The 26,923-nt window shown below is 30.3% G+C and overlaps 1 protein-coding gene across 5 annotated transcripts in view; it reads left to right on the top strand.

Annotated features, from left to right (window-relative positions):
- Positions 1 to 26,923, top strand: part of LOC142324868 (uncharacterized) — a 119,022-nt gene that overhangs the window by 21,123 nt on the left and 70,976 nt on the right. For all 5 annotated transcript variants that reach the window (XM_075365938.1, XM_075365936.1, XM_075365939.1 and 2 more), the window contains exons 3-5: positions 4,347 to 4,499; positions 6,133 to 6,297; positions 14,940 to 15,118. In XM_075365938.1, the coding sequence (XP_075222053.1) occupies positions 4,347 to 4,499; positions 6,133 to 6,297; positions 14,940 to 15,118 (497 nt within the window). The remainder of the gene's footprint in view (positions 1 to 4,346; positions 4,500 to 6,132; positions 6,298 to 14,939; positions 15,119 to 26,923) is intronic.

The raw sequence follows: 26,923 nt of genomic DNA, 5'->3' as shown, positions 1-26,923 counted from the left end.
TACCGGATGAGTGAGCTGGTGCATTTTCATGATGAAACAGTACTTTTTTCTTTGTCAAGTGTCTGTTTCAATTTCTCGTTGAATCCATCCAGTAATTTATTGTAGTACTGCCTTGTGATTGTGTTTTTTTCCAGAAAGTCTATGAGGATTATTCCCTTTGCATCCCAAAAAGCCATAGCCATGACCTTTCTGGCTGATGGGAGTGTATTGGCCCTTTTTGGAGCAGATCGCCTGGAAAACCCCATTATTTTGATTGTCATTTGGTCTCTAGTGTATAGTAATGGATCCAGGTTTCATCAACAGTGACAACTACATAAAAACTTGCAAATTTCGCTTAAAGAGGTCCAAACACTGCTTTGAAGTTGATAGCCATATCCACTTGTCCAAAGTGAGCAATCGCAGCACCTATCAGGCTGATAGCTTTCTCATTCTTAACTTATCATGTAAAATTTTTATTGCCATTCCATACGACACACCTATGGCTTCTGCTACTTCGTGCACTTTTGTTCGGCAGTCAGCAAGAAACATGTCAAACGCCAAATATATTTAATAGAAATGGCTGTCAAATAAAAACTAACCAATGAATCATTCTCAAATTTTGTATGGCGTTGTTTGATAGATGGTAGTATATTGTAATAATGCCAACTTTCCTCAGCAACGCCACCTACCTTCAACACAGGTACTTGTTGATCCACCCTTGTATGCTCTTCATCTTGCATAAGCAAGATGTCACACTTTTCTTATTTACTGAGGTTGCTTGATGATGCGGATTATTTGAGGGATATCAGACATGGTTACGTAAAATTATTAGGATGTAAAAAAATCTTGAAGCTTAATTTCTTGCAAATTTTTCAGTTTGTAAGGGTGAAAATGGTAATTGCTGATGTAATATCCTCTTGAATGAACAATCTATATTTGAAAAGCTGTTGAGTGTTGCCAAACAGATCTTTTTGAGCAGGGGATGAACATTTTCAGTCATTTCTGGTACCATCCTTATATCAATAATTACAAGCAGATCCTGTTAATTTAAAGAAACTTACATCTGGCAGTTTTCCATGTTACATGATTATATATGCAAATCAAAGTACACAATGAATGCTGCCATATGTTATGATTATTTTTCAAATTATAATACCATAATTATTTTAAAAGTACTCCCATTTCATAAGTTAATTTGACACACTATTCTAAACCATATTATGATGGTACTCAAAATATATATTTTAAATAATAATTGGAACATAGTGGATTAAAATACTTGAAAATTTTATCATAGTACCTAACCAGGCAAAATTAATTTGTAATTGTAATTATTTTGCTGAATATACAAATGAGGGCAAAAGTTCTTTCTTATAGTAAGTATTCCGGTACTTTTATAGTATAACATTATTTTTCTAATGCTTATTTATTTGTAAAATTTGTAAATGAGGACATGTATCTTTAAAATTTACATGGAACTTAGTGAACACATATATTTTAGGAATCAGTTGTTTTGTGATTATTCATATTGAAGTATTACAGCTTATGTTCAATTCATTTGTTGTTTTTGAGTTTTGGCTTAACATTCAGAATAAATTTAAAGTCAAAGTGAAAAGTTCCTTTATTGAACTAGGCCTATGAGATGTTAGACTACCTAAATGCTTTTCACTGCAGAGAAAGCCATTTTTGAATATATAATATTTCATCATGATAAATTATATGAAATGAAATTCTGTTACATTATAGTGCTATTAACTTTATGATAGCCTTTGAAAAATTAGACATTTTTAAAATTCCAATTGCTCTAAACTACATTAGGTTTTAGTTTATTATTTTGGATTGTGTTACTGGATCTAGTATTATATGCTTTTTTATTCAGTATTACATTCATTTTTATGTAATTATTATTTTTTCTACTCTACCTTTTTGAAAACTGTGAGTCCATTGGGATTGTGAATCTGGTACCTTATTGTATTGTTAAATTTGTTTAACCAAAAAATATTTATATTGCAAGTATAAGTAAATTTCAACTATAAAAGCAATAAACATTGTTGAAACTTACTTTTTGAGAAAGTGTAGCTTTCAAAGTTCAAAGATTACGATAAGTATGAAACAGTAGTTAAAATGTTCAAAAGTTTAAATAAGTTATAAGTATTTCTGTAGTATTACATATATTAATATGAAGTTTACCATGTTTTTTTTTGGAAAATTAAAGATTACAATATCTTTGTTAAAAATGTAAAATGTATTTTTAAAATATTGTGTGAGACTATCAGATTTTATTTTAATTATCTGATTGTGACTACAGTATAAGTTATGCTGCATTTGCATTTTTGAAAATTTTATTTTTACTACAAATTGTTTTTCAATTTTGGAGTCTGCATAAAAGTATGATCATTAAATATCAGTCTTGTTTATTGTAGTTAAACGATTTTCTTCTTTTATTAAGATAGTTTTCTTTATATTTTAATTATTTATTTATTTTTTGCTTGATGAATTATTTCACCACATGTTTGAAACTTGCCCATGGAAATATGAAAATGGAAATTTTGTGGGATTTGAACTCAGGACCTATGGATGAAAGACTAAGACATTACCACTCTATCATGGAGATCGGCTAATTTTCTTTGTATACTCTGTTTATTATAAAATTTCAAGAATTCACATTTTGGTGATTAATTATTATTAATCATTGACTACATTGAACCATTAAATAAGAGGAGTGACTGAAATATATTGCACAGTTATTCATAACTTGCAAATGAAGCAAATATGGCGTAAAAGTTCCTTTTATTTGCTATAAAAACTTAAATTTATTTTTTCACTTAGTCACCATTTATTACAGTTAGACATTTCTTCCAACAGTGAATCTGACACAACCTCCACACTTCACTTGCTTCTTTCAGTTTATCATCCATGATGAAATTAATATGTTTAATTATGTCCATCCCTCTTTAGTTGTGGTAAGAAGTAAAGATTGCAGGGCACCAAATCTGATGAGTATGGAGAGTGTGGGACAGGTTAAAATTTCAACTTCACGAGAGCCTTGGTCGTTACATGTGATGTGTGACCAAACATTATTGTGTTCCAGAATTATCAGCTTCATGGATTGTTCAACATGATTCATGCATCTCCTAAGTTGTTTTAACTTCTCTATGTATTGGACAGAATTTACAATTAACCCAGCTTCCAGGTTCAGTCATGTGTAGGTGTCGTAATCCCAGAACACTTTCAAGAGAATTTTTCTGCAGAGGTTTTATTTTGAATTTTTTTTTATTGTGGCGAACTGTAGTACTAATATTCTTCTGTGCCCAATCTTCGTCTTTCATCACAATATAAAAAAGAAGAAAGTCATCTACCTCGCTGCCATAATATTTCAAAAGCTATTAATAATGACTTTTTTTTCTTTTCTGTGAGTTTGAATCCACCCTGAATAGATTTTATGGTAGCCCAGTTGTGCAAATATGTGTCCTGATCATTCTTTTGATTTGCCTATCTGAATGGTGATGTATTGTTGTGTGATATAATGGTCGTTTTGAATTGAATTGTCTACCTCTTTTTGGTGCTTTTTATCACAAAACCCCATCAACCACAGCAAGGTTGTTCCTCAATATTTGCGTTATCAGTTTCTGATATACAAAATTTTATTGCCTATCTACTCACTGTACTTCAATTAATAGTTTTCATCACCATAAACAGCATTTAGACATGATGAATGTCACTAGAATTCTCTCTTTTCGCTGTTATAATTCAGTCACTGCACATTCCTTTTGACATGTCTTAGCAGGAGTACTCAATTCCATTACAATAGCGATTGATAAAAATGAGAGGGCGTGAGTCTACAAGTTTTGGAACATTAGTAGTACAGAAAATTAAACTACAAGGTGGCAGTACCTGTTGCTTTTTGACATTTTGTTGTCCTGTTACATTCCAGTATGCTTTACATTTCAGCCGTTCCTCTTAATTTAATCATTTAATGACTAAACATAAGTACCCAGAAGTTCTTTTTGTGACCATAAATATTAGTTAATTGATATATTAAAAGATGCTGTTTCACTCAAGGATTTTTTTTTTATATAGTGGTATTGATTACTGTAGTCATTAGCCACACTAAATACATATAAAATAGAGTGAAACTATACCCTGCATTATGTAACCTTGGTCATTTACTGAAAAATATCATTTTTACTGTTTTTAGTTATGTTTTTAATCTAAAATTTTATATATAATATTCTTTAAAATAGTTCCATTAAATGCTTGAATCACTGTAATTAGAATCATTTAAGCATATGAAAATTAATATTTGTAATTTCTCTCGTAACATGAGCTTACTTACTCAAAATAATAGTTATAATATTTTTTCCAAGGTATCAGAAGAAGATAAGTTACCTAAGAGTTTGTGCTATAATTGTGCCTCAACATTGATTTCATGGAATAATTTGGTAATTAATTGTATTCAAGCAGAAAAAAAGCTTACTGCCTTGGTGAAGAGTGATTCAAATGGTGTTTCTGAAGATGAGGTGAATTAATTATGAAATTATTATTCTAAATTTAATAAAATATTAATAGGGTTTATTACAGAAGTTATTATTTTAATGATTTTCAGTTGCTTTATGGCACTGATTAATAGATCGATTAAGTTCTTTGAGAATCAGTAATTTTATGTGTGGGTAGGAAGTTTATCCTTCCTTCTTATCTTGTGTCCCAACCATCTGAGTGGCTATGTTTTAGTATTTTCTAATGAAGAATTTCCAGTAGGATCCTAATGTAGGTTTTCCACAATCAGTGTATCCTTGTCTTAATATAAATAGTAATTTTCAAGAACTTGATTTTTTTTCATTTGATTACTTTTATTGCAACTTTCTCTATGAAAGTGCCTGTTTACAACAGTATGTGAGAATCAGAAGAAAAGTTGTTTTACAAAAGCTGCCTTCATATTTTTATTGATTTCATTTCGTTTAGGGAATAATGCCCTGGGAATAATCCTGTTATTAATTTATGATATTCCATCTGTACCCATCTTAGAACTAAGATAACTTAATGATTGTCATGCTAGTGATTAATTTAATGTTAATGGGTAACATATGTTCTATAATCTTGTCTCCCAAGGTCACTTTCTAGAAAACTTATATTCTTCTTTGTCAGAATAGTTGTTTTCAATTTACTCCCAATGAGACTTCTACATTCTGTTTGTCAATCAGAAACTCAACCTAAACATTTAAAATTAGAATTTTACTGACAATTGTAATGAAATAATTAAATACTGTTCTCATGATGTAACATGCTCTGATTTTGCATCTCCCATAAGTGAACACGTAAAAATATAAGCTTGGTGCATTTTATATGTAACTATAGTATACTCATGAGCAGATATTTATTTTAAGTGATGGTGGAGCAATAAGGTTCACTAAGTATTAATAAAAAAACTTTTAGAGTAAGATATTCCTCAAGTTTAGAAAGCTCAATTGATTAGAAATGCGAGATGGATTCTGGACTGGAAATTGGTTTCTTGCTACGTTTTATGAGTTATCGTTCATTATGCCCTCCACTGAGCCATTAATAGTGCCAGTATTGCTTTAGACATCTCTGGTAGAACTACTTCACATACACCTGTTTTTTTTTCTCTTTATGAATTTTGATAAGTAATAATATCATTTTTTAATATGTATAGTAAAAATTGATAAAGTATATTTAAAATTTATATATATATATATAGGTTACTTTTGAATAAATTAACAATTAATGTAATCCACTGTACCAGCATGTTGATATGTACTCTAGATCTTTTGGCTTACTTGGAAGCCATCATCAGGAGTTAAGATTAATATATTTAAAGTCAAAGTTTAAAAAATCATAATTAAAATTTAAGAATTTAAAAGGCCAAAAGATTTAGAGTATATATCAACATGCTGTGCTGGTAAGTTGGATTATATTAATTGTTAATTTATTCATTTAACATATCAGCAGTACCATGCTTGAGAAATTAATACTTTTGTCTTTACCTCATATTTTTTATGTAATTTTTCCAAGTTCTTTACTTAAGCATTAAACTGGTTATCTTCACAAATCTTTATTTATACATTTTAAAGTGTCTTGTTTATTATTTTTATGAATTCTTTTATTGCTATTTTTCTTTTTTAATACTGTTTTCAGTTTTGTGAAAATCAGTCTATGGATTTTGCTGACCATGACATTGAAGATGTGTGTGGCAACACCAATAGTAATGAAACACAGAAACAAAATTTTCCTATTGAGTATAAGACCACACAAGCACCTGATTCAACTGCATTACTGAAATCAACTGTATCTGAATCTAATGTAAAATATTTATGCTTTTTTTATTCCGTAATGATTTTGCCTTTTTTTTTTTTAATTTACTTATTTTATAGTTTGCATAACATCAATTTTGTGTTTTTATCAAATGGTTCTGAGCAGATATATATAATTAGGTAAAATTAGCTTACTGTTAAATTTCTGATCACACACACACACACACATACTCCTTTCTTGTAATGGGATATGCCAAAAAAAAATACTTGTTTTTTGCCAGATGTCTTGTGCTTGACTGCAGTGAATGACTCGATTCATATTTGGAGAGAAGTATGCATTCTCTTTTCAGTGTGAAAAATGTTTCAATTTGAAACAACAGTAATTTTTTGAAATGAGTTTGAGTTTTCACTGCAGCTAATATTTTGTAATGTATGTATGAATCTCATAAAACTGTGTTTGAATCGTTTATTTTAGATTATTTTTATAAAATGTTAAAGCTATTTTTGTAAAGTGAAAGTGTCATTGTCATTTATGTAATACATTCTTGTTGGTTTGCAATATTGTTCGTGACTATTGCCAAAGATATTGACCAGTTATGAGTCTGTGGGAGTATCATTTATGTTGGTATAAAATATTGTCCCATACAATCTTAGCCATTACAGTTCTTTTATTCACTAAACAAGTATATCATTTTTGAAATTTAAACTTCTATCTTTTATGAATTGCTGACATCCTACAGTATGTTGGCATTTAGTTGAACAGCATTTAGCAGTGTTTGAAATGCTTATATAAATATCACCTTCTAATCACTTCAAAAAAAAACCCAGAAAAGTGACCCAGTTAAATAAAATAAAAATCAGTGAAACAATGAACCATAGAAAGAATTTTGATTTTGTTCCTTCCGTACTTTGTTCCATCTGATTGCAATTATCAGAAATTGCTGAGCTTGATATAAGTATTAGCATCCCTTGAAAAGGATGATCTACTTATAAGAATATATTTGGGGATAGCTTCTGTCTTAACCAGGTTCCTTTTTTCAGATTAAAAGAGTTCCTTTTATAGGCCGAAAATGATTTAAGGGTTTCTTTTTCTGCAATTAAAATGACTTCTCTTTGAGATTAGGCAGGTTTCACTGATAGCTTCTCTTCTCTTATATTTGAATCCTTTCTAATGCTAGTTAGTATAAATAGCTTTTAGGATCTGTAGATTTGTCATCGCTTATAAAAAGTACAAGCCGGTCAGGGGGCGGAGCTCTCTGGACCCTTGACATGTTCATATCCTCACTTTTGTGATAATATGAAGTATTTTACACATATTCATTAAAGAAAAAAAGATTAGTAATTTTACTTAATTATATTTCTATTGCCATGATGACAGAAAATAAAGTAAAAGGATTATAATGCAAATATGAAAACAATGAAGTAAAAGGATTAATACATTTACATATTATATATATACATTGTTCGTATCAAGAAGCATGGTGCTTCTACACTTATTTATTTTTATAAAATTTCAAAAAACTTGTGACAACAGTAGTTTTTTTTTAAACAAAATGTAAAAAAAAATAAGTATAATAAATTTTAATGTAAACAAAGTACAGTTTGTAGTACACAATACAATTTATTATACAGTTTTTAGTTCAATTTTTCCACTAAATGATAGTGCTTCATTCAAAATAGAAATATGAGTACATACAACAAACCAACACACCAACCTTTTTTATTGGAGAGATTATTTCAGGTATTGCATTACCATCATTATATGTAAAATCTGTTATCATGATCAACTGAATTAAATACTGGTTACAGTTAAGCTAGTTATTAAAACAAGTGTGCCATTCTTGATAATTATAATTTTCAAAATTTATCTTTATTTATAAGTGTCGAGAGCTTATGTTAATATTTGTAAATAATTTTTTTTTTAAATATTCAAGTTTATTGTTATTTATTTTTAATATTTCTAGATTATTTTCTATTTTTATGTGCATACATGCTAATGAGGTGATAGCAAAATTTGAAACATTATTATTTTTATGTGCTCTTAAATATCTAAAAAAAAATGTTAAAAGGTCCTGTTGTTAGTTTTACTGATGTATTTTTTTGTATAATCATTACAATTACTTGTACAAATGCTTGTGTAGTTAAATTTATCTTTGTTCTAATTTTAGTATGAATTAAATATTTTGTTAAATTATTTATTGGTTTAAAAAAATATACTGTAATTTTCACTTTTGTAGATGTAAACTATTTTATGTATATTTTTATTAATATATTTGTATATATAACCTGGGTTTATCTTTTTTCCATATGGAATGATGAAGCTTTTTTAATGTATTTTTTATTAATATTCTCCATAAAAATATTTCCATTTTGGTTTGCCATAAATTTCATATTTATTTCTTTGTCTAATTCTGTTTTGTTTGTATATTTGCATTGCTTTGTATATGATATCAAAATATATATTTATTTTGTATGATCAAAGATATTTTAATTTTTTATAAGTGATTGTATTATGATGTGCTGGTTTTCTAAAAATGCCAATAACTATTGATTTTACCTGTAACAATGGTAATAGTATTATTTTCATTATTATATTATAGTATTAGTATTTTATAACTAATGAGAATCTGTGGATTTCAAAAAAGCTTTTTATGCAAACTGGTAAACTTAATTTTAAGTTTGCTATTCTGTTGTGTTTATTGGTGATTTCTTGTTTTCTGTTAATATTAATTGACACACTAGACAAATTTTTTAATATATTTGTATATATGGGGATTCAAGAGGAAAGGGAAATAATTTGGGAACTGATTCTAGAACTTGAAATAAGGAAAAAAGTTCATGCAAACATGTTTGAAAACACTTTGTAATCGACTTTTTGGCTAGTGAAAAATTTCAGTCAAATTTTTGTTTCCCCTGGTGAAATAAGGTAATACTGAAATTTTTAAGGTGTTATATAAGGGGTAAACTTGAGTCTTATGTTTTTTGTCCTACAAAATCGAATGAAACAGATCGAAGTACTGTATCTCTTGTAGTTTTCATGATGTCAAACAAAAACATTTGGTGATGAAGTACAATAACTTTGTCAAATGACTAATAATTGTGTAAATTCTATTATCAAAAGGTGTAGAGGATTTAATTCTAAAAAAATGATGTTATTAAGTCTTTTTCAAAACTTCAGATAATTTCTCCCCATGACCCGTTCTAGCATAAAAGGGCCTATTAATTGGTTGATGATCATCCCACATCAAATGGTCACTGAAAATTGTTGCTGCAAATTTTATTAAACCAAATGTGGGTTTTCTTCATACCATCGATGTGAATTCCACCTGTTGTTTATGCCATTTTGAGCAAAAATAGCTTCGTTTGAAAATAGTATTAACAGAATTAAGTGATAACACTGGGGAACACAAAAGAATTTATTTTTTTGTCTCAGGAAGAAAAATATGTGATTCTAATAGTATTTTTTCTCCTGAATTCAAATATTATAATGGTTATTCCCCATCATATAAGGTTTCCAAGAGACAGGCATTTATGATTTCAAACATTTTAATATGTTCTGCATTCTTAACTATACAATATTCAAACATTTGACTTGCCTAGAAAGTAAGAAATGACTTACGTTACGCCATTCTGCTGTATTTCACCTGTGGAGCATCCCTCTTGATGGTCCAACAATAATCGGCCAGCATATTAAGATTCCATTTTCCTTGATACCTCCTTTCTATAGCTGAAATCTTCTGATGAAAGTGTTCCCCATACTCACCGCTCACTGCACCAAGATCTTCCAGGAAGAAATGTAGGAGTGAGTGCGGGAAGTGTACTTTTTAAGGACATATTGCAACCCAAATTTTTATAAGATGTATTAGACCATTGACAATATCATGGTTATTTTCCATCTTTTGATTTCCCAAAAAACTAGAAGTAACATTTTTGAATGCTTGCCAAGCTGCTTTCTCCAGTGAATTCAATAGTTCCTGAAACTTTTCATGATCCATTAGTGATTGTATTTGTGTACTCACAAATATTCCTTCTTTAATTTTTCTATCACTAATATTAGGAAACTTCAATTTTAAGTACATGAAACCAGGGTTGTTGTCCATGGCCTTGACGAAATTCTTCCTTAATCCTAGTTTGATATGTAATGGAGGTAGATACACATTTTTAGTATTACACAATGGGTCATATTTCACATTTTTCTGTTCAAGAATGAATGATTCACGTTTAAGCCATTCATTTCTAATGAAATATAAATAAGTGCAGTTACCTTCAAATCGCTACAGATATTCCATCCGTACATTACATATTGAAGATTTTCCAATATAAATTAAAAATTTTAATTTGTTTCTTTCATACGAGCAGATTGAGCCACAGGTACTGATGGGAATTTATTGCCATTATGCAGAAGCACAACTCTTAAACTAACTTTAGAGGAATCAATGAAGAAATGCCATTCTGTTTGGTTATGTCCATCACAAAATGTCTTCACAAGAGAAGAAATGTCATTACAAAACACTAAGTCAATTTCTTCAGAAAAATAGTCTTTAAGTTCAGAATGACGATTGTGATAATTACATATCTTTTGAAGAAGATTCCATCCTTTTAGCCGGGAAGCAAGCATTTCAGACTGTTTTTTGGATAACTTTAAATCATGTATGAGATGGTTAAGATTTTCTTGAGTCAGTAAATGAGGCTCAGTTAATCTGCTTTGTTTAAAAGTTGTATCACCAGAATCAATTTGTTTTTCTTCCTTACTTCCATCAGACTCTGAGCTCTCTTCATCTAATGCCACATGTTCTGGAGGCTTTGGAAATTTTTCACAGTGTGAAGCTGGTCTCATTGCAGATTGAAAATTAGCTTACACCACTCTATGTTTTGATTTTAACATAATCCCTTTAATGTTTGTTAAGAAGAAATAACAGTCAGAAGAGTGATCTTTGGATTCCCTCCAAATCATAGGAATAGCAAATGGCATGTGGCATGTGCCATGTGCCATTTTTCCATATAGTGAAAAGCCTAGAACACAATAAACAACAGATATGAGGAGTCCAGGTCCTTGTTTGATCCCTGACTTTACACCCAAAACAAAGTTCATAACACTTTTTTAGTTATGGAATAAGGTTTTGCCTTTGAGACTTCAGCATCACTTCACCACATACATAACAAAAATTGTTAGTATGATTTAAACAAACTAGGTATTCTGTAACTAACAACTAATTAGAAATAAAGTTGTTAATAACAATAATTCAGACTCACAAACACTCACAATGACGTGTTTACTAGTTCACTACTATCTCACAACTGGCATCATTCTAATGAATGTGTGCTGCACTAGATCACGTTTGTACATGTCTGAACCTGAACAACAGTAGCAACGCTACCCTTTGAGTTAGCTCATTTGGTTCCATTATATTTACTGTGCTCTAGGATCTTTTACTTGACAATGAAATAATGGACAAAAAAAATTTTGAAATATTTTTAAAAATTAAAATAAAAAAACTACGGGTGGTGGAGAAATTCTGAATACATATTTGAAAACAGGATAAAAAATTGCATTAAGTACACCTATTTGTACTTGTGAGACAAAAATCATGTTGCCAAGTGTAGTAACCCATTGATAAAACTGCAGTTGTCTGGCAAGGTCACCGAGCTGGAAGTATTGAATTTTCTGATCATGATAAGGATGCAGTCTATGAGCATGTAATAATGTCCTCCATACTGTATTTTGTGGAATGGTGAGTCGTAGAAATTCTTTACATGCTCGTTGCAGAATTAAGGTGTACCACCTGAAGAATGTTTTCCTTTTCATCAACATATACCAGATGATGTTCAGATGAAATATGAGCATTGGGAAGCGTACCATTCTCACGAAGATTATTAAAAATTCTAAAAGATACCTTATGGTTTGAAACTACTTATTCAAAGTACCTATGTCTGTATTCTTCCACCATAACTGGAGCACTTACAATGCAAAAAATGTACACAAAAATCAGCATTTCTGCTTAAGTGAAAAGAGAGCATTTTTCACAACAAATTCAAAATTGAATTTCACTCTTAGATAGATTTCATAAGAAAGCTACCTATTGTAATGGATACCATGATTCGACTTCTGGAAAATGTTGACATATCTTTGCGTTTCACATCACCCAGACCCCAAAATCACAGTCGGCTCAAAAGTTTGTATATACATATATTTATATATATTTCACTTTCTTGTGGACATGATAACTACCGTAATTTTGCACCAATCACTTTCAAATTATTCCTTAAAAATAAGTCGCCCCAAAATTTCAGTCTAGTTCATTAACGGAAAAAATTGGACCATGGGGGTGGAAAGAGGGGTCACTTTTAAAAAAAAAACAAAATATCACTATAACTTTCTTATCAAGTAAAATATCGAATTTGTCGAAAGTTCCTACTATTCTTTGGATAAGGACCTAAAACCTATATAAGTAAAGTTTTTTGATGTCACTAACCATTGGCCCAGGGGGTGGAAAAAATGAGGTTTCAAAGACAAAAAATAATCATACTTTGCTTAATAGGCACAGTATCGAATCGGTTTAAAGTAGTCGTTAATCCTCTAAACATTACCTAAAACTTTTTTCTGAGATGATTTTTGATATGACCAATTCTTACAGCAAGGGAAGACCAAAATGTTGCTGAAATTGTAAGAAGATGGGGCTTGTTGTATGTTAAACATGTGAAACGTTTTTTCACACGTAACCATTCTCATAATGAGTAAATTTGAAGTTTTTCTTAACTTTAAGGTGGAAATCTTTTTTATCCCCTAGTTAGCACTGGTGAAATCTACCTCCGCCTTCCGGCATGTCAAAAGGGATTTTTTTTTTAATTCAGATTAAACTGAAAAAATGCTGGTAGTTTAATCTACACCAAACTCAAAAACACTTGATTCTAAAAATAATTAACACTCAAAATGTCAAAAATAGCTAAATTGCCCAACATTTATTATTAACACATATTACAATTTTATGACAACAGTAAGTAATATTCAAATTAATTAATATTTTGAAGCATGCAGTAGGTGTTGCCAACCTAATTTTTCAAAAGTCTAAATTTATTGTACTAGACAGCTGTTCTTAATTTTTACAAATTCATACATTTTTCTGTTTTGTTTTTAATAATAAAAGCTTTATTCATAGACAATTACTTCAATTTTCCCAGTATTAAATTCTCTAAACGTTTTGATAAAATTTAAGTTTTTATTAGTCAAAGTTTTTATTTTTCAAAGTTGTTGTACTTCAAACCAAAAAAAAAAAAAAATGTGTCTTTTGTCACCAAATTTTTCTGTTTTACATTTGATATCATGAAAACTACAGGTGATACAGTTCTGTGACCTGTTTTATTTGATTTTTCAGGTCAAAAACATAAAAACCATCAAGTTTATTCTTATATAGCATGTTAAAAATTTCAGTATGATCACATTTCACTGTTGAAACTGAGATTCAGGTGAAATTTTTCGCTAGCTGTAACTCGATAAGCCATTTTCAGACATATGTTTGTATGAACGTTTTTCCTTATTTCAAACTCTAGAATCAGTTTCCAAAAACTTTCCTTTCCTCCAGGATCGTTCTGTATAAATATTATTAATTTAAGGTATGCAGCTTCCTAAAGATGCATGCTCCCTTTACTTGTGGGTCAGTCCATTTGCTGGAATTCCAGAAATTCGGTCCATTTGGACCGAAGGGTGGTTGCTCAACCAATTCAAAAAAAATTGTAACTTACCCACTTGTTTACTACATGTCTCAGGATCTTAAAACTTATTTTTTTAAATTTTTTATTTAAACAAAAATAAAAATTCACCTATTTTTTTCACCATTTTTTTAAATTTTTAAACAAAAATTCACCTATTTTTGTGATTGTAAGGTTTTACGAAAAAAATTATAACTAAAAAAACTATTGATCGTGGAAGGATGAAACAAAAAGCAGTTTAATCATATTTTCTCAAGGTAAAAGATTGGTAAAAGAAACTTTTTTTATTTACCATAAACATCTACAAAAATACTGTAAATTGTGCAAATTTGAGATTTTTATCACCAGCCCCATCAGAGTTAATTGAAGCCAAAATTTGAATTTAAAAAAAAGTAGTTTTCAAAAATTCATAAAAATTTAGTAAGTATTTCACCATTAATATTATTTATGGTAAAACTACTAACACATACCTACATATGAAAAAATAATTCAAACTGGTATGCCTCCCTTGCTTCTTGAAAAATTATCAAAAGTGAAATTAAATTGTTCCTCATGTTCAACTTTATTGATAATTTTCTCATAGAAAGAAGAGAGGGAGGTAAATAAACCACTGGACCAATCTTTTACCTTGAAAAAATATGATTAAACAGCTTTTTGTTTCATCCTTCCATGACCAATAGTTTTTTAGTTTTGATTCTTTTTACAAACCCTTACAATCACAAAAATAGGTGTGCACACTGTAACAAAAATGGCCGTCACAGATAAACTGCTTAAATAAAAAATTTAAAAAAAATAATAATTTTAAGGTCCTGAAACATGTAGAAAACAAGTGGGTAAGTTTCAATTTTTTTGGAATTGGTCAAGCAACCAGCTTATTTTTTTTTGGGATATTTCAAATGGATTTACCCTTGTATAAATAGGCTTGTACTGTTTTTATTCTGTTAAAATTTGTTTTTGCTGAGTTTTTTTAATATCTCATTGTAGGTAAAATGTGAAGACGAGTTACCAAGAGTATCAAATATTGACATATGTGAAACTCCTGTCGCATTGACAGTTATTACTAGTTGTAGTAATTTATTACAATCAGAATCTTCTGAACCTTCTACATCTACAGTTAACAATGAAGTTACTCCAACAACTGAGACTCCTGAAGTTGCTACTAGGTAGGTGCAACTATTTCTTGACTTTAACATAAATACAAATAGCACATTAAAATATGCAGTTTTTTAAACTGCACATTTCTTTGTTTAAAAAAAATGTGTTTGAATTGTGTTTACATATTTTGTAATATAAAGTATTATCTCTCACAGCTTTTAGAAGATTTGGCTGAAATCTGATAATAAAGATTTTAAGTATACTAGTGATCAGCTCTGTAACCCACCAGGTAGGTCTAGTGGTGAACTCATCATTGCAAATCAACTGATTTCAAAGTCGAGAGTTCTAAGGTTCAAATTTTAGTAAAGGCAATTACTTTTATATGGATTTGAATACTAGATCATGGATACCGATATTCTTTGGTGGTTCTTTCACTTAACCAAATATTTCAGGAATGGTAAACCTGAGGCTGTATAAGACTACACTTCATTTACATTCATACATATCCTCATTCATCGTCTGAAGTAACACCTTATGGTGGTTCCAGAAGCTAAACAGAAAATAAAAAGAGAAGTGATCAGCTGTGTTATAAGATGGCTTACACAGACATGATTTGTGCTTGTCTTTCTTGGAAAAGTTTGAATAGTTTGAGTGAGGTCTGGTCATTCAAGTTATATTTTAATGTCATTGGTTCCTTGATACTGTGTTTTCTGACCAATACTATGTTGGTAGGTTTTCATCTTGATCGACAATCTAGGAAACACTCGCTGCACAAACAGATGGAGCAGCCTATTGGCCCCAATTCACTTAAGATACTTTCTGATTATCACAGGAATTACTCCAGTAATTGACTTTCTTAATTTGTTTACTTTTGGCTTGTTAAGAGAAGACTGGTTCCTGGCCAAGACAGTGAATAACGCAATTGGTAGACCGTCCTTTTTTTTCAACCATCCCTTTTTCTAATTGTTAGATCCTCAATGGTGAGAATCAGATTGAGTCCCTTGAGTAATATTTCAACCTTGATATTCTAGTATTGGCCATCCTTATTTTTTTATGATCTGAAGCTGGTTAAGGAGCTCTATTATTTTCTGTACTGTACAGTGGCTGTAAAAAAAAGCCAAGTTTATTCATATATAAACAAAATTTTAATGTTAGTTTTTTGTCTTTTTCTTTTTTATGTCATACTCTGGTTTCTTCCTAATAAAATTTCATTCTGTTAATGGACCTTCTGTATTTATTAATTTGTGTGTGCATGCACATACTTATGTGCTATTATAGAAGCAATTACCGTTTACATACTTTTATTTTATGATCATGCTTTTCCTATTTTTTGAATACATACTAAAAAGTTCAATTGAGAAAAAAAATTTCATTAGAAATAAGACCCTTTTCTAATTATTAAAAATTTAGGCCAAAAAAATTGATGTTTTCTTGAAAAACTTTTAAAAAACTAGTGAAGCTTGGGAAAGTACTTTCTTAAATAAGATAATTTCAAGTTATGATTTTGAGTTATTTATTATATTAAAAAAAAAAAAAACATTATTACATTGCTATATATGTCTTAATTTTTGAGTGATTTTCAAGATGTTATGGATAAAATTTAATTTGTCATTAACTTAGGTTACTTAATGGAACTGACAACAGAACTGTTTTTGTATAACTTAACACAGTACTTTGGTTTACCAGAAAGGACCTTATTATACTACCATTATCATTTTTAATAAATTACAGACCATTTTAAAAATATTCCCATTACTATTAATTTCATTGGTAGAAATCTATGAAATTTTGAATAATACTATTTAAAAAATAATAAGTCCTGATTTTTCTGCATCCCTTTCAACATGTACAAAGTGTAGCCTGTATATGTGCTCAAAATAATTTTCAGTAGTATCATCTGAATTGTGAATTATTTTCTAGTAATTCTTTAATGTATTTGCTTTAATATTATTTCATATGTTTTGAATATTTAAATAATTAATGTGGACTTTAATCATATTTATTTTTTATTTTACAATTTGTTTTTTTATATTTATAATATATCTTCTAAAAACATTATCTATATAGTGTGTTATTTTGTTCCAATCCTAATAAAAGATGTATTTGTTTAAAATGTACTTATGATTAAAACATAAATTAAAAAAGCTTAAAAAGTAAAAACTTATGATTAAAAGAGTAAGTTTAATTGTACGGTGTGCAGTCTGTTCTTATTTTTACTTTCTGGATATCTTGGAAGGTAGACTATTTTTAAAGTCTAGTTGTTAAATTTTTTTATTTATTTATTTAGCGTATGGCACCAAAACACAATACTGATTACAAACAAAGATTTAACAAATTAATATATGCTACTGATTCTGGAATCACCATCAGGAAATCTTCAGGATTCCCTTCATAAGCTTTCCTTGGGCAAACTTCTGTGATGTGTTTAACAGTTTGATTTTCACCACACTCACAAAGGGGCGTCAGTGTTTTACCCCATTTATACAGGAAATCGGCGCACCTACCTTGCTGAGTTCGTATTCTGTTTAGCATTAACCATGTCTTACGTGGCAAGTCAAAACCCGGCGGCCTTTGAGTAATACATGGGATTTGGTTATTCTGCTTTGTGGTCCCATTTTTGATACCAGGCATCAGTTAAGTTAAATCTGTCCTCTGTGGCAGCAATTGCTGTTTTGATAGATGGCTTTCTAGATCGAAGGCGGCCACGATTGGCATCTTCAATGTCCTCATGTATTGGTTTTGATTGTCCATAGTCTTCTTGTACTCTCTTACAAGAGCGTTCATACAGCGCAGGTTTGGGGGTGGTATGTGGCTCAATACCGGTAGCCATTCCATGAGAGTAGACCTGATAACCCCGGCAATCATTCTCATAGTGTTATTAAGTTGAGCATCAATTCTATGAACATAAGGGCTGTTAAGCCACACTGGCGCACAATATTCAGCAGCTGAGAAGACCAGGTTCAGAGCCGATGTGTAGAAGTGGAAGCCGATGCCCCCACATTGTTCCACAGAGCTTATGTATAATGTTGTTTCTCGCTTTCAATTTCTCTGCAGTTTTCATTAGGTGCTCCTTAAATGAAAGCGTTCTGTCAAGTGTCACGCCTAGGTATTTTGGTATCTTAATGTGAAAGAGCCATGTTTTCTCGAATAGAATTTTAAGCTCCCTATTAGTGAACTTGTTACTCAGATGGAAGCATGACACCTCTGTTTTACTAGCATTTGGTTGGGGGCGCCATCTCCGGAAGTATCTTCCCAGTTTCTCCAGATCAGCCATCAGGATCTCCTCCGACTCTTCAAACGATCTACATTTTATTGTTAGCACCCAGTCATCGGCGTAGCCATGCTTTTTAGATCTTGTCTCTGGCATGTCTGCAACATAGTGGCTGAAAAGGAGAGGCACAAGTACCGACCCTTGTGGCAGGTCGTTCTTGAGTTTCCTTGGTGAGCTTATATCGGATCCCTTGATAACTTAGAACATCCTGTCAATCAACATGTTATTAAGGAGGCAAGCTGTTAGTTTGCATGGGATTACATGGAGGACCTTACAAATCATGCCTTCTCTCCAGACAGTGTCGTAAGTAGCTGATAAATCAACGAATGCAGCAGTGGTTTCAAGATTTCTTTGGAACCCCACTTCAATGTGCATTGTGAGCGAGAGAACTTGGTTGGTGCAACTTCGTTTTGGCCTAAAGCCTGCTTGTTCAATTGGTATAACATCATATATCCTCTGACAGATTCTGTTGTAGATAAGCCTTTCTAGTAATTTATATGTCACTGATAGCAATGCTATAGGCCTGTAGCTCTTAGGTAAGTTTGCTGGTTTCCCTGGTTTTAAAATGGCTACTACCTTCAATTGCTTGAACTCTGGGCATGCTACCGGTCTGCATTAATTTCAGTAAACCCTTTTCTATATATCAGATTTAGGTAAAAATTAATTGCATCCAAACTTTTTTTGTGCTGATTTTGGGTCACCATTATATTCATTGTAATTTGGAACTTGTAATTTGAAATTGATACCTCCTTGTTTGAGGTATCATATGTGATGCAAATGAGGCCTGTGAGACTGTGTTTTTATTTATACTTGATTATTGGCATTCTATAGTTTTGGGGATTATAATAACTATACTCCTTCCAACTTAATGTTTTTTATAATTAAATATGTATAAAAATAGTGTCTTGTTTACTAAAAGAATACAACAAAAGGAAAATATGCCAACAATATATTTAAATGTTTAGCAGTTATTCACTTTTTCTGATTATTAAATTTAAAATGTAGAGTACACTATTCTATTAAGTAGTTGACTGCATATTTATAGCATTTAGTGGTTTGATCATAGCAATCCATGCCACTTGGGTATGTGCATTAATTACAATCCTAATATTAGATCTATATGAATTAATTATGAAATTAGTTTTTACAGCTTTTATGTATAAGTTTTGTGTTGCAGATTCTTTATATACTTCCTTGAACCTTGTAATCTATCCTTGAAGTTGATTGTTATCCTGCTTCCTAAGTGAAATTCTTCTAAATATCCTTACTGAGAGTATTGTACTTAATAAATTATTGCATCACATCTTCAATGTTACTAGTAATTGTGGAATACTTTTTAGTAAAATTAAAGTATCAGTCAAAAGGTTTATACCTTTAGGCTGTCAAAAACTGTAATACTGAGAACAATTCTTATTTCTATATTTTAACAGATATCTTATAGTTTAATTACTTTTATAGCATCTACACCCTCAATATAATCAATTATTTATGATATAAATAGAAATTTATGCATAATTGGTTTCAATTCAACTTATTTTAATTGTAATATGACTATCAGTAATAAAAAAAATTCTTTATGCTTGAATGAGCGTGTTTATTTGACAACAAAAAATTTAATTATGCTCTAATCTAAAATTTGATATATAATGGAAAAAAATTCAAGACATCATATTGAATTCTAATCCATTTACAAGGATGTTGCTGAAATTACTAATTATTGAACTGAATTTAGAATATTTAAGCCACTGTTAATATAAATCAATGTGTTATGTCATACTTTTATAAGTGAATTAACACTAACTTTTTTTTAAAATAATTAAAGGTGAATAATAAAATTAGTTTTTAATCATAAGTAATTTCTATTTCAATGACATTTAGTAAATTGGATGGTGGATTTCATATTTTCCTGTCCAAATATGAATATAAATAATATTCTGCTGAATGTTTTAGGTAGTCACTAGTTTCTTGGTTTTCTTTCCAAGAAACTGTTAAATAATTTGTTCATAAATATCATTCCCTTCTAGTTTTAATCTGTGTATTCTTTGTATTGTTAATATCTAATTTATCAGAAAACTTATACGAACATTTAATTTGTTTTATATTCTAAAAAAGTATTAATTAGAGTTACACGTTTTATGTCTGCAAAATGACACCCATACCATTTGCTGATTATTAATTTACTTTTTTATTTATGTGTGCAGCCAGTAGATTTTGCTTCATTTGCCTAATTAAAAATTTTTTGTGTATACAATTTATGCAGGATTGAAATTGATATATATAATCATTTTATTTTAATTAGTTTGTAATGTGTTTTATTAATTTGTTTGTGGTGTATGTGTTTGTATTGCATATGGCTATATACATATACATGTGCATGTTTTTTGCATGGTCAAGTTAATGTTAGATCTGTTTCAATGACGGTGAAAGTTTATGGTATTTTGTTCAAAAGAGATAGCAAAAGTGATAATTTTAGCGACTCATATAATGAAGTGATGATGAAAATCCAGTTGAATTACTACAAAACATTCTAGAATTAGGGCAAGATTAGGACATTACTGTGTAATGTTAAAGAAGATTGTTTGTGTGGTCTATATGCAAAAAACTGGGTATATTTGCATTAGAGAAGTAGCAGTGAAGAATAATTAGGGATATCCAGTTCTAAGTATAATAAAATATATCTAATTTTTAGTTATTTTTCACTAATCCATTTAAATATTTGTCCATTTGTACCCAGGAATATTAAGAAATAAATAGAATAAACAGAATTTTCATAGCTTCTAAAAGAAGTATTATCTTTGTGGGTTAATTATTTTATCTTTGATTTATTACTACCTTAGAGTTTTCATAACGTACCAAAGCACTGTTTCTCTTGTTTGTTAGATAAATTGCTTTCATTGTGTAGTTCTTTTTAGTGTTCTTAACAATATTTCACCTTCTGCTTAGCATTAATTGTAATTTATTTATAGTAAAATTTGAGTAGTTTTAATAAATTTATAATTCAATTTCGTACTTTTAAAGGAAGGGAGAGAATACATACATAATATATTATACAATTATTTTAGGATTCAAGAATGTGTTTTTTATGTTTGTTTAGGTATTATTTAATTATTATAAGATTGTTGAAAAGAAAAAAAAATTATGTTGAAAAGAAAAACTTTTACGGCTTTTTTTATAAGGAAAACTTTTAAATAGTTCTGTTAATACTTAGAAGTAATTTAGTCAATGATTTATTTTCCGTTTACATATTTCTTGAATCTGGATTCAGTCATTGAAAATTTAATTTAATTTGTTGAAGAACTGTAAGAAAATTTCTATGATAAGGGAGGAAGCCATATCTACAAAGGATTTTTGAGATACTCTTCACACAAATTCAAGCTAGCGGCTTTATTGGGTTGTTAGTGAGTTGCTTATTGGGTAAATCCAGTCCTTCTAATATTTTAATATAAAATGTACATAATGCTAAGGACACTAGAAGCAGTTGTATGAGGGTAGTTCAGAAAGTTATTGGCCTGACAAAGAAAACACATTTTTTAGAATCTTTTCAACATAGTCATTTTGTAATTAAATGCATTTTGACCAATGACTATCCAACTTTTAATACCCTAAGTATAATGTGGTTTCTCCAGCTATGCAAAATAAGTGATTGTCTAAGCAGTGACCTCATTATTTGAAGTGAATCTTCATCCAGTAAGCTGTTTCTTCAGGGTTGGGAGAAGGAAGTAGTCAATGATAATCAAATCAGTGAATATTAGACATGTAGAAGCATTTTGAAGGATCGTGAAGTTTTGTAGCAACAACCCAGGATATGTGTGTGGTGCATTATGATAGTGAAAGAGCATTTTTTTTTTGGCCAGATGTGGACATTAAGTCTGAATAGCATCCTTCAATTGGTCCACCTCAATATTCCTCAGTGATAGTCCTGTCTCTTTCCAGGTAGTTTATAAGCACCACACCATGAAAATCCTCAAAAAAAATCATAGCCATGACTTTTCTAGCAGATAGAACTGTTTTCACTTTCTTTGTGCACTTTCACCTGCTCCCATCTACTAATTTGGTATCTGGGTATAATCCATAATGGTTAATCCATTGTTATAAAACACAATGAAACTCAGCAGAATTGTATTTAATAAGTCTAAACACCCTTGAAAAGTGTTCAGTCAGAGTTTTTTTTTTGACTTTAAAAAACACTACATCGATTTACCAGAAAGTTTTTTCGTACCCAAAACATTCAGTAAACTAGTTGACAAATCTGTCGAGATGTTTGCAATGTCAAAAAGCTCAACGTTGTTTCAGTCATTTAATGCAGCATTGTGGAATTTTATAATGATTTTGTTGGTTGTGACAGTTTTTGGGCATCCTGAGGATTCATCAGTATGAATGGATGTACGACCACATTTAAGTTCAGGATATCACTTTTTTACAATTTAAAATTAAGGGGAAGAATACTTTAAAATGAAATCTAACTCTTTTTTATATCTATCAGGGTTAAACCTTTTAAAACAAGTACTTATTAACAACTCACATTTTATAAACTCAATTTTATTATATTTCAGAAAATATCAAAACTTGTTTGCTTTACTTGATAGTCACAAATAGCAACTGAATGTACGCGTCATCTAAAGGATAAATACTTTACAAAAATCAGTCTTTTGGTTATACTTGTACAATCTTTGTGTCAGGCTGAGAACTTTCCAAACAATCCTGGTAGGTAGTGATTACAAACTTTTTAAAAGTATGATAAGATTAAAAATACTACTACCATAATTATATCGCTATAATCCAATAAAAAAAAAATTATTTATTTATTTACCACCTATTATTACAATAATCCAATGCACACCTATAAAAATATTTTCTGTTACACATACATAAGTTGCCCTGGAACTCATAAGAGGTTCGTAAAACCTCGTTCCAAAAATATATGAGTTTTTGGTAGGATAGGATAAATTTTGTAGTATTTATTTTATCAAGTAATCTGGTGTCCGAAAAAAATAGCTTATAGTATGTTTTTAAAAAGCATATACAGGTACTGAGTATCAATGCTGCCAAAGGCATTACTATTCTGCATTGTGGTCTTATATATTTAAAATGTTACTGATACTAAACAGCGGCAGTGTTTATTTTGTCTAAATTTTTAAAAAAATAATTTGACATGTAAGTAACAAACCTGTTCATTGCTTGTTCATTTATGTAAATCCGCGAGTTAAAATTTGAAATTTAAATTGGAGATTATATAGGTAATAAATAACATTTCAATTGGCATGATTTTATCTAAATAAAATATTGAAGTTATGATGTTGCCAAGTATGTTTGTACAGTATTCTTGAAAAAAATTAGTTAAATTATGATAGGTTAATTATGGTGAGAAAGTATGTGTATTTTCTTGAATTTCCTCCTGTATTCTATGTTTTTCTTTTGTGAAAATTTCAATTAGTTCTACTTTGATAACTTTACCCATTTATTTTTGTTTATACTAATTATGGTTTTGGTCAAGGGCAGTCTGTAGGAAAAGTGAAATAGTGTTATATTTAATAAATCCATGTTATATTTTCTACTGGAATTCTCATATATAAGATGTAAAAAAGCAAACGATTAAAAAATATTGTAGTTATGCTTATTTGGTGATGGCCAGTTATTAAAAATATGAATGAAATAAGTGACACAAATGATGGCCAATTTGTTTACAGGTCAGTCGATTCATTCAAAGAATATTGCCAGACCGAAACACAGACTGAGTGTACTTATGCGACTCGACATTCGATTCAGTCAAACAGGCTGAAGAGGAAAATTGGTTTGAAAATATTCTCTTGTAACATTTGTAAAGAACAATTTAAAAGAAATTATGATTTGAAACGTCATTTTAAATTGCATAGTGTTGTTAAAAACTCAGAAGCGACTATTGAAAGTATTGTCAATTGTGATATTGACTGTAGTGATAGTGAGAAGTGTGATAAAGAGGGAGTTAATAATGAAGCAGATGACGTATACAATTTCCTTTTTCTTAATGATATGAAAGTGGCAAAAATACATACATGCAATGTATGTAAAAAGAATTTCAAATCAAAAGACAGCTACGTGCGACATTCTCGAATTCATAGCGATGAAAGGCCATTTTCTTGTCATGAGTGTGGAAAATCATTTAGGGATAGGAGCGGTCTATCTAGACATTTTCGTGATGTTCATGAACGTCTCAGGACTGTACCTTGTGATTTATGTAATAAAAAGTTTGCTAATAGAGCCACACGTGATGATCATCGAAGAACTCATACCGGTGAACGACCTTATGTTTGTTCTACGTGTGGTCAAATGTTTAAGTCTAAAGCGTCGCTATATGTTCATAACAAACTTCATGAAGACGTGTTACCATTCATGTGTATGGAGTGCGGTAAGCGTTTTCGTCGTCGTCAAGAACTAATTATTCATACAAGGACCCATACAGGCGAGAAACCTCACATATGCGATAAATGCGGGAAAGCATTTCGTGTGCGTAGTGAACTCATAAGACATTTTGTTATACACTCTGATGATAAACCATTTTCTTGTCTGTATTGTGGTGTTGAAAATAAGTGTTTTAAACAGAAACGCTATTTAAGAAACCATATTAAGAAACATCATAAGTTATTACTGAATTCATCTGATCAAATATCTTGACATATTATTTGTTTAATGTATATTTTTATAATATTTATAGAATATGGATTATAGCAAAAACTGTCTACAAAATAATCCAATAACACTGGAGAACAAAAAAGAATATGTTTTTGTCTCAGGAAAAAAATATGTGATTCTGATAGTATTCCTTCTCCTGAATTCAAATATGATATCGGTTTTTTCCCATCACACAAGGTTTCTAGAGACAGGCATTTGTAATTTCAAACATTTTAATACTTTCTACATTCTTAACTACACAATATTCAGACATTTGACTCACTTAGTAAGAATTGATGATTTTCTTCTATATTTCGCCTGTGGAGCATTTCTCTTGATGGTCCAACAATAATCATCCACCATATTAGGATTCCATTTGCCTTGATACCATAGCTGATATCTGATGAAAGTGTTCCCCATGCTCATTGCTCACTGCACCAAGATTTTCTGGGAAGAAATCTAGGTGCGAGTGCTGCAGGAAGTGTACTTTTTAAGGACATTATTACAACCAAGATGTTTTAAGATGACAATACATGATAATTTTCCACCTTTCGATTTCCCAAAAAAACTCTGAGTAACATTTTTGAATGCTTGCCGAGCTGCTTTCTCCAGTGGATTCAGTAGTTCCTCAAACTTTTCATCATGCATTAGAGAACGTATTTGTGGACCCACAAATATTCATACTTTAATTTTTGCATCATTAATTTTAGGAAACTTTTGTTTTAAGTAAATGAAACCAGGAGTATTGTCCGTGGCCTTGACGAAATTCTCCCTTAATCCAAGTTTTATATGTAACAGAGGTACATACACATTTTTAGTATTACACAATGGGTCATGTTTCACATTTTTTTTATTCAGGAATGAGTGATTCGCGTTTAGACCAATCATTTCTAATGAAATTGTTTTTTCTGTTCCTACATCCCATTCACATAAAAAACAACAGTACTTTGTTTAACCAAGCAGCATTACCTTGTGAATAAGTGCAATTACCTTCAAATCACCACAAACATTCCATTCATACACTGCATATTGAAGCTTCTCCAATATAAATTTAAAGTTTTCATGTGTTTCTTTCATACTAGAAGATTGAACCACAGGAATTTATTGCCATTATGTAGAAGCACAGCTTTTAAACTAACTTTAGATGAATCGGTGAACAAGCGCCATTCTGTTGGGTTATGTTCATTACAAAGTGTGTCCACAAGAGAAGAAATGTCGTTATAAAACGCTAGGCAATTTTCTTCAGGAAAATAGTTTTTAAATTCAGAATGACGATTACAATAAGTACATATCTTTTAAATTCCATCCTTTTTGCCGGGAAGCAAGCATTTCAGACTGCATTTTGGGTAACTTTAAATCTTCTATGAGATGGTTATAATTTTCTTGAGTCTGTAAATGAGGCTCAGAAATTGAGGCTCAGATGAACTATTTTGTTCAAAAATTGTTTCACCAGAATCTGTTTCTTACTGTAACTTATTCCATCAGACTCTGAGTTCTCTTCATCTAATGGCACATGTTCTGGAGGCTTTGGAAATTTTTCACAGTGTGAAGCTGGTCTCATTGCAGATTGAAAATTAGCTTACACCACTCTATGTTTTGATTTTAACATAATCCCTTTAATGTTTGTTAAGAAGAAATAACAGTCAGAAGAGTGATCTTTGGATTCCCTCCAAATCATAGGAATAGCAAATGGCATGTGGCATGTGCCATTTTTCCATACAGTGAAAAGCCTAGAACATGATAAACAACAGATACGTGAGGCCCATGCCCTTGATTGGTCCCTGAATTTACACCCGAAATAAAGTTCATAACACTTTGTTACTTATGGAGAGTAAGGTTTCACCTTTGGGATTTGAGCGTTACTTTACCACCTACATAACAAAAATTGTTAGGATGATTTAAACAAACTAGGCATTTTGTAACTAACGACTAATTAAAATAAATGAAGTAGTAA

The sequence above is a fragment of the Lycorma delicatula genome, chromosome 5 (genome assembly GCF_047948215.1).
Source record: "Lycorma delicatula isolate Av1 chromosome 5, ASM4794821v1, whole genome shotgun sequence".
NCBI lineage: Eukaryota > Metazoa > Arthropoda > Insecta > Hemiptera > Fulgoridae > Lycorma > Lycorma delicatula.
Note: the sequence above shows the minus strand (reverse complement) of the source record. Positions and strands in the feature narration are given on the sequence as shown.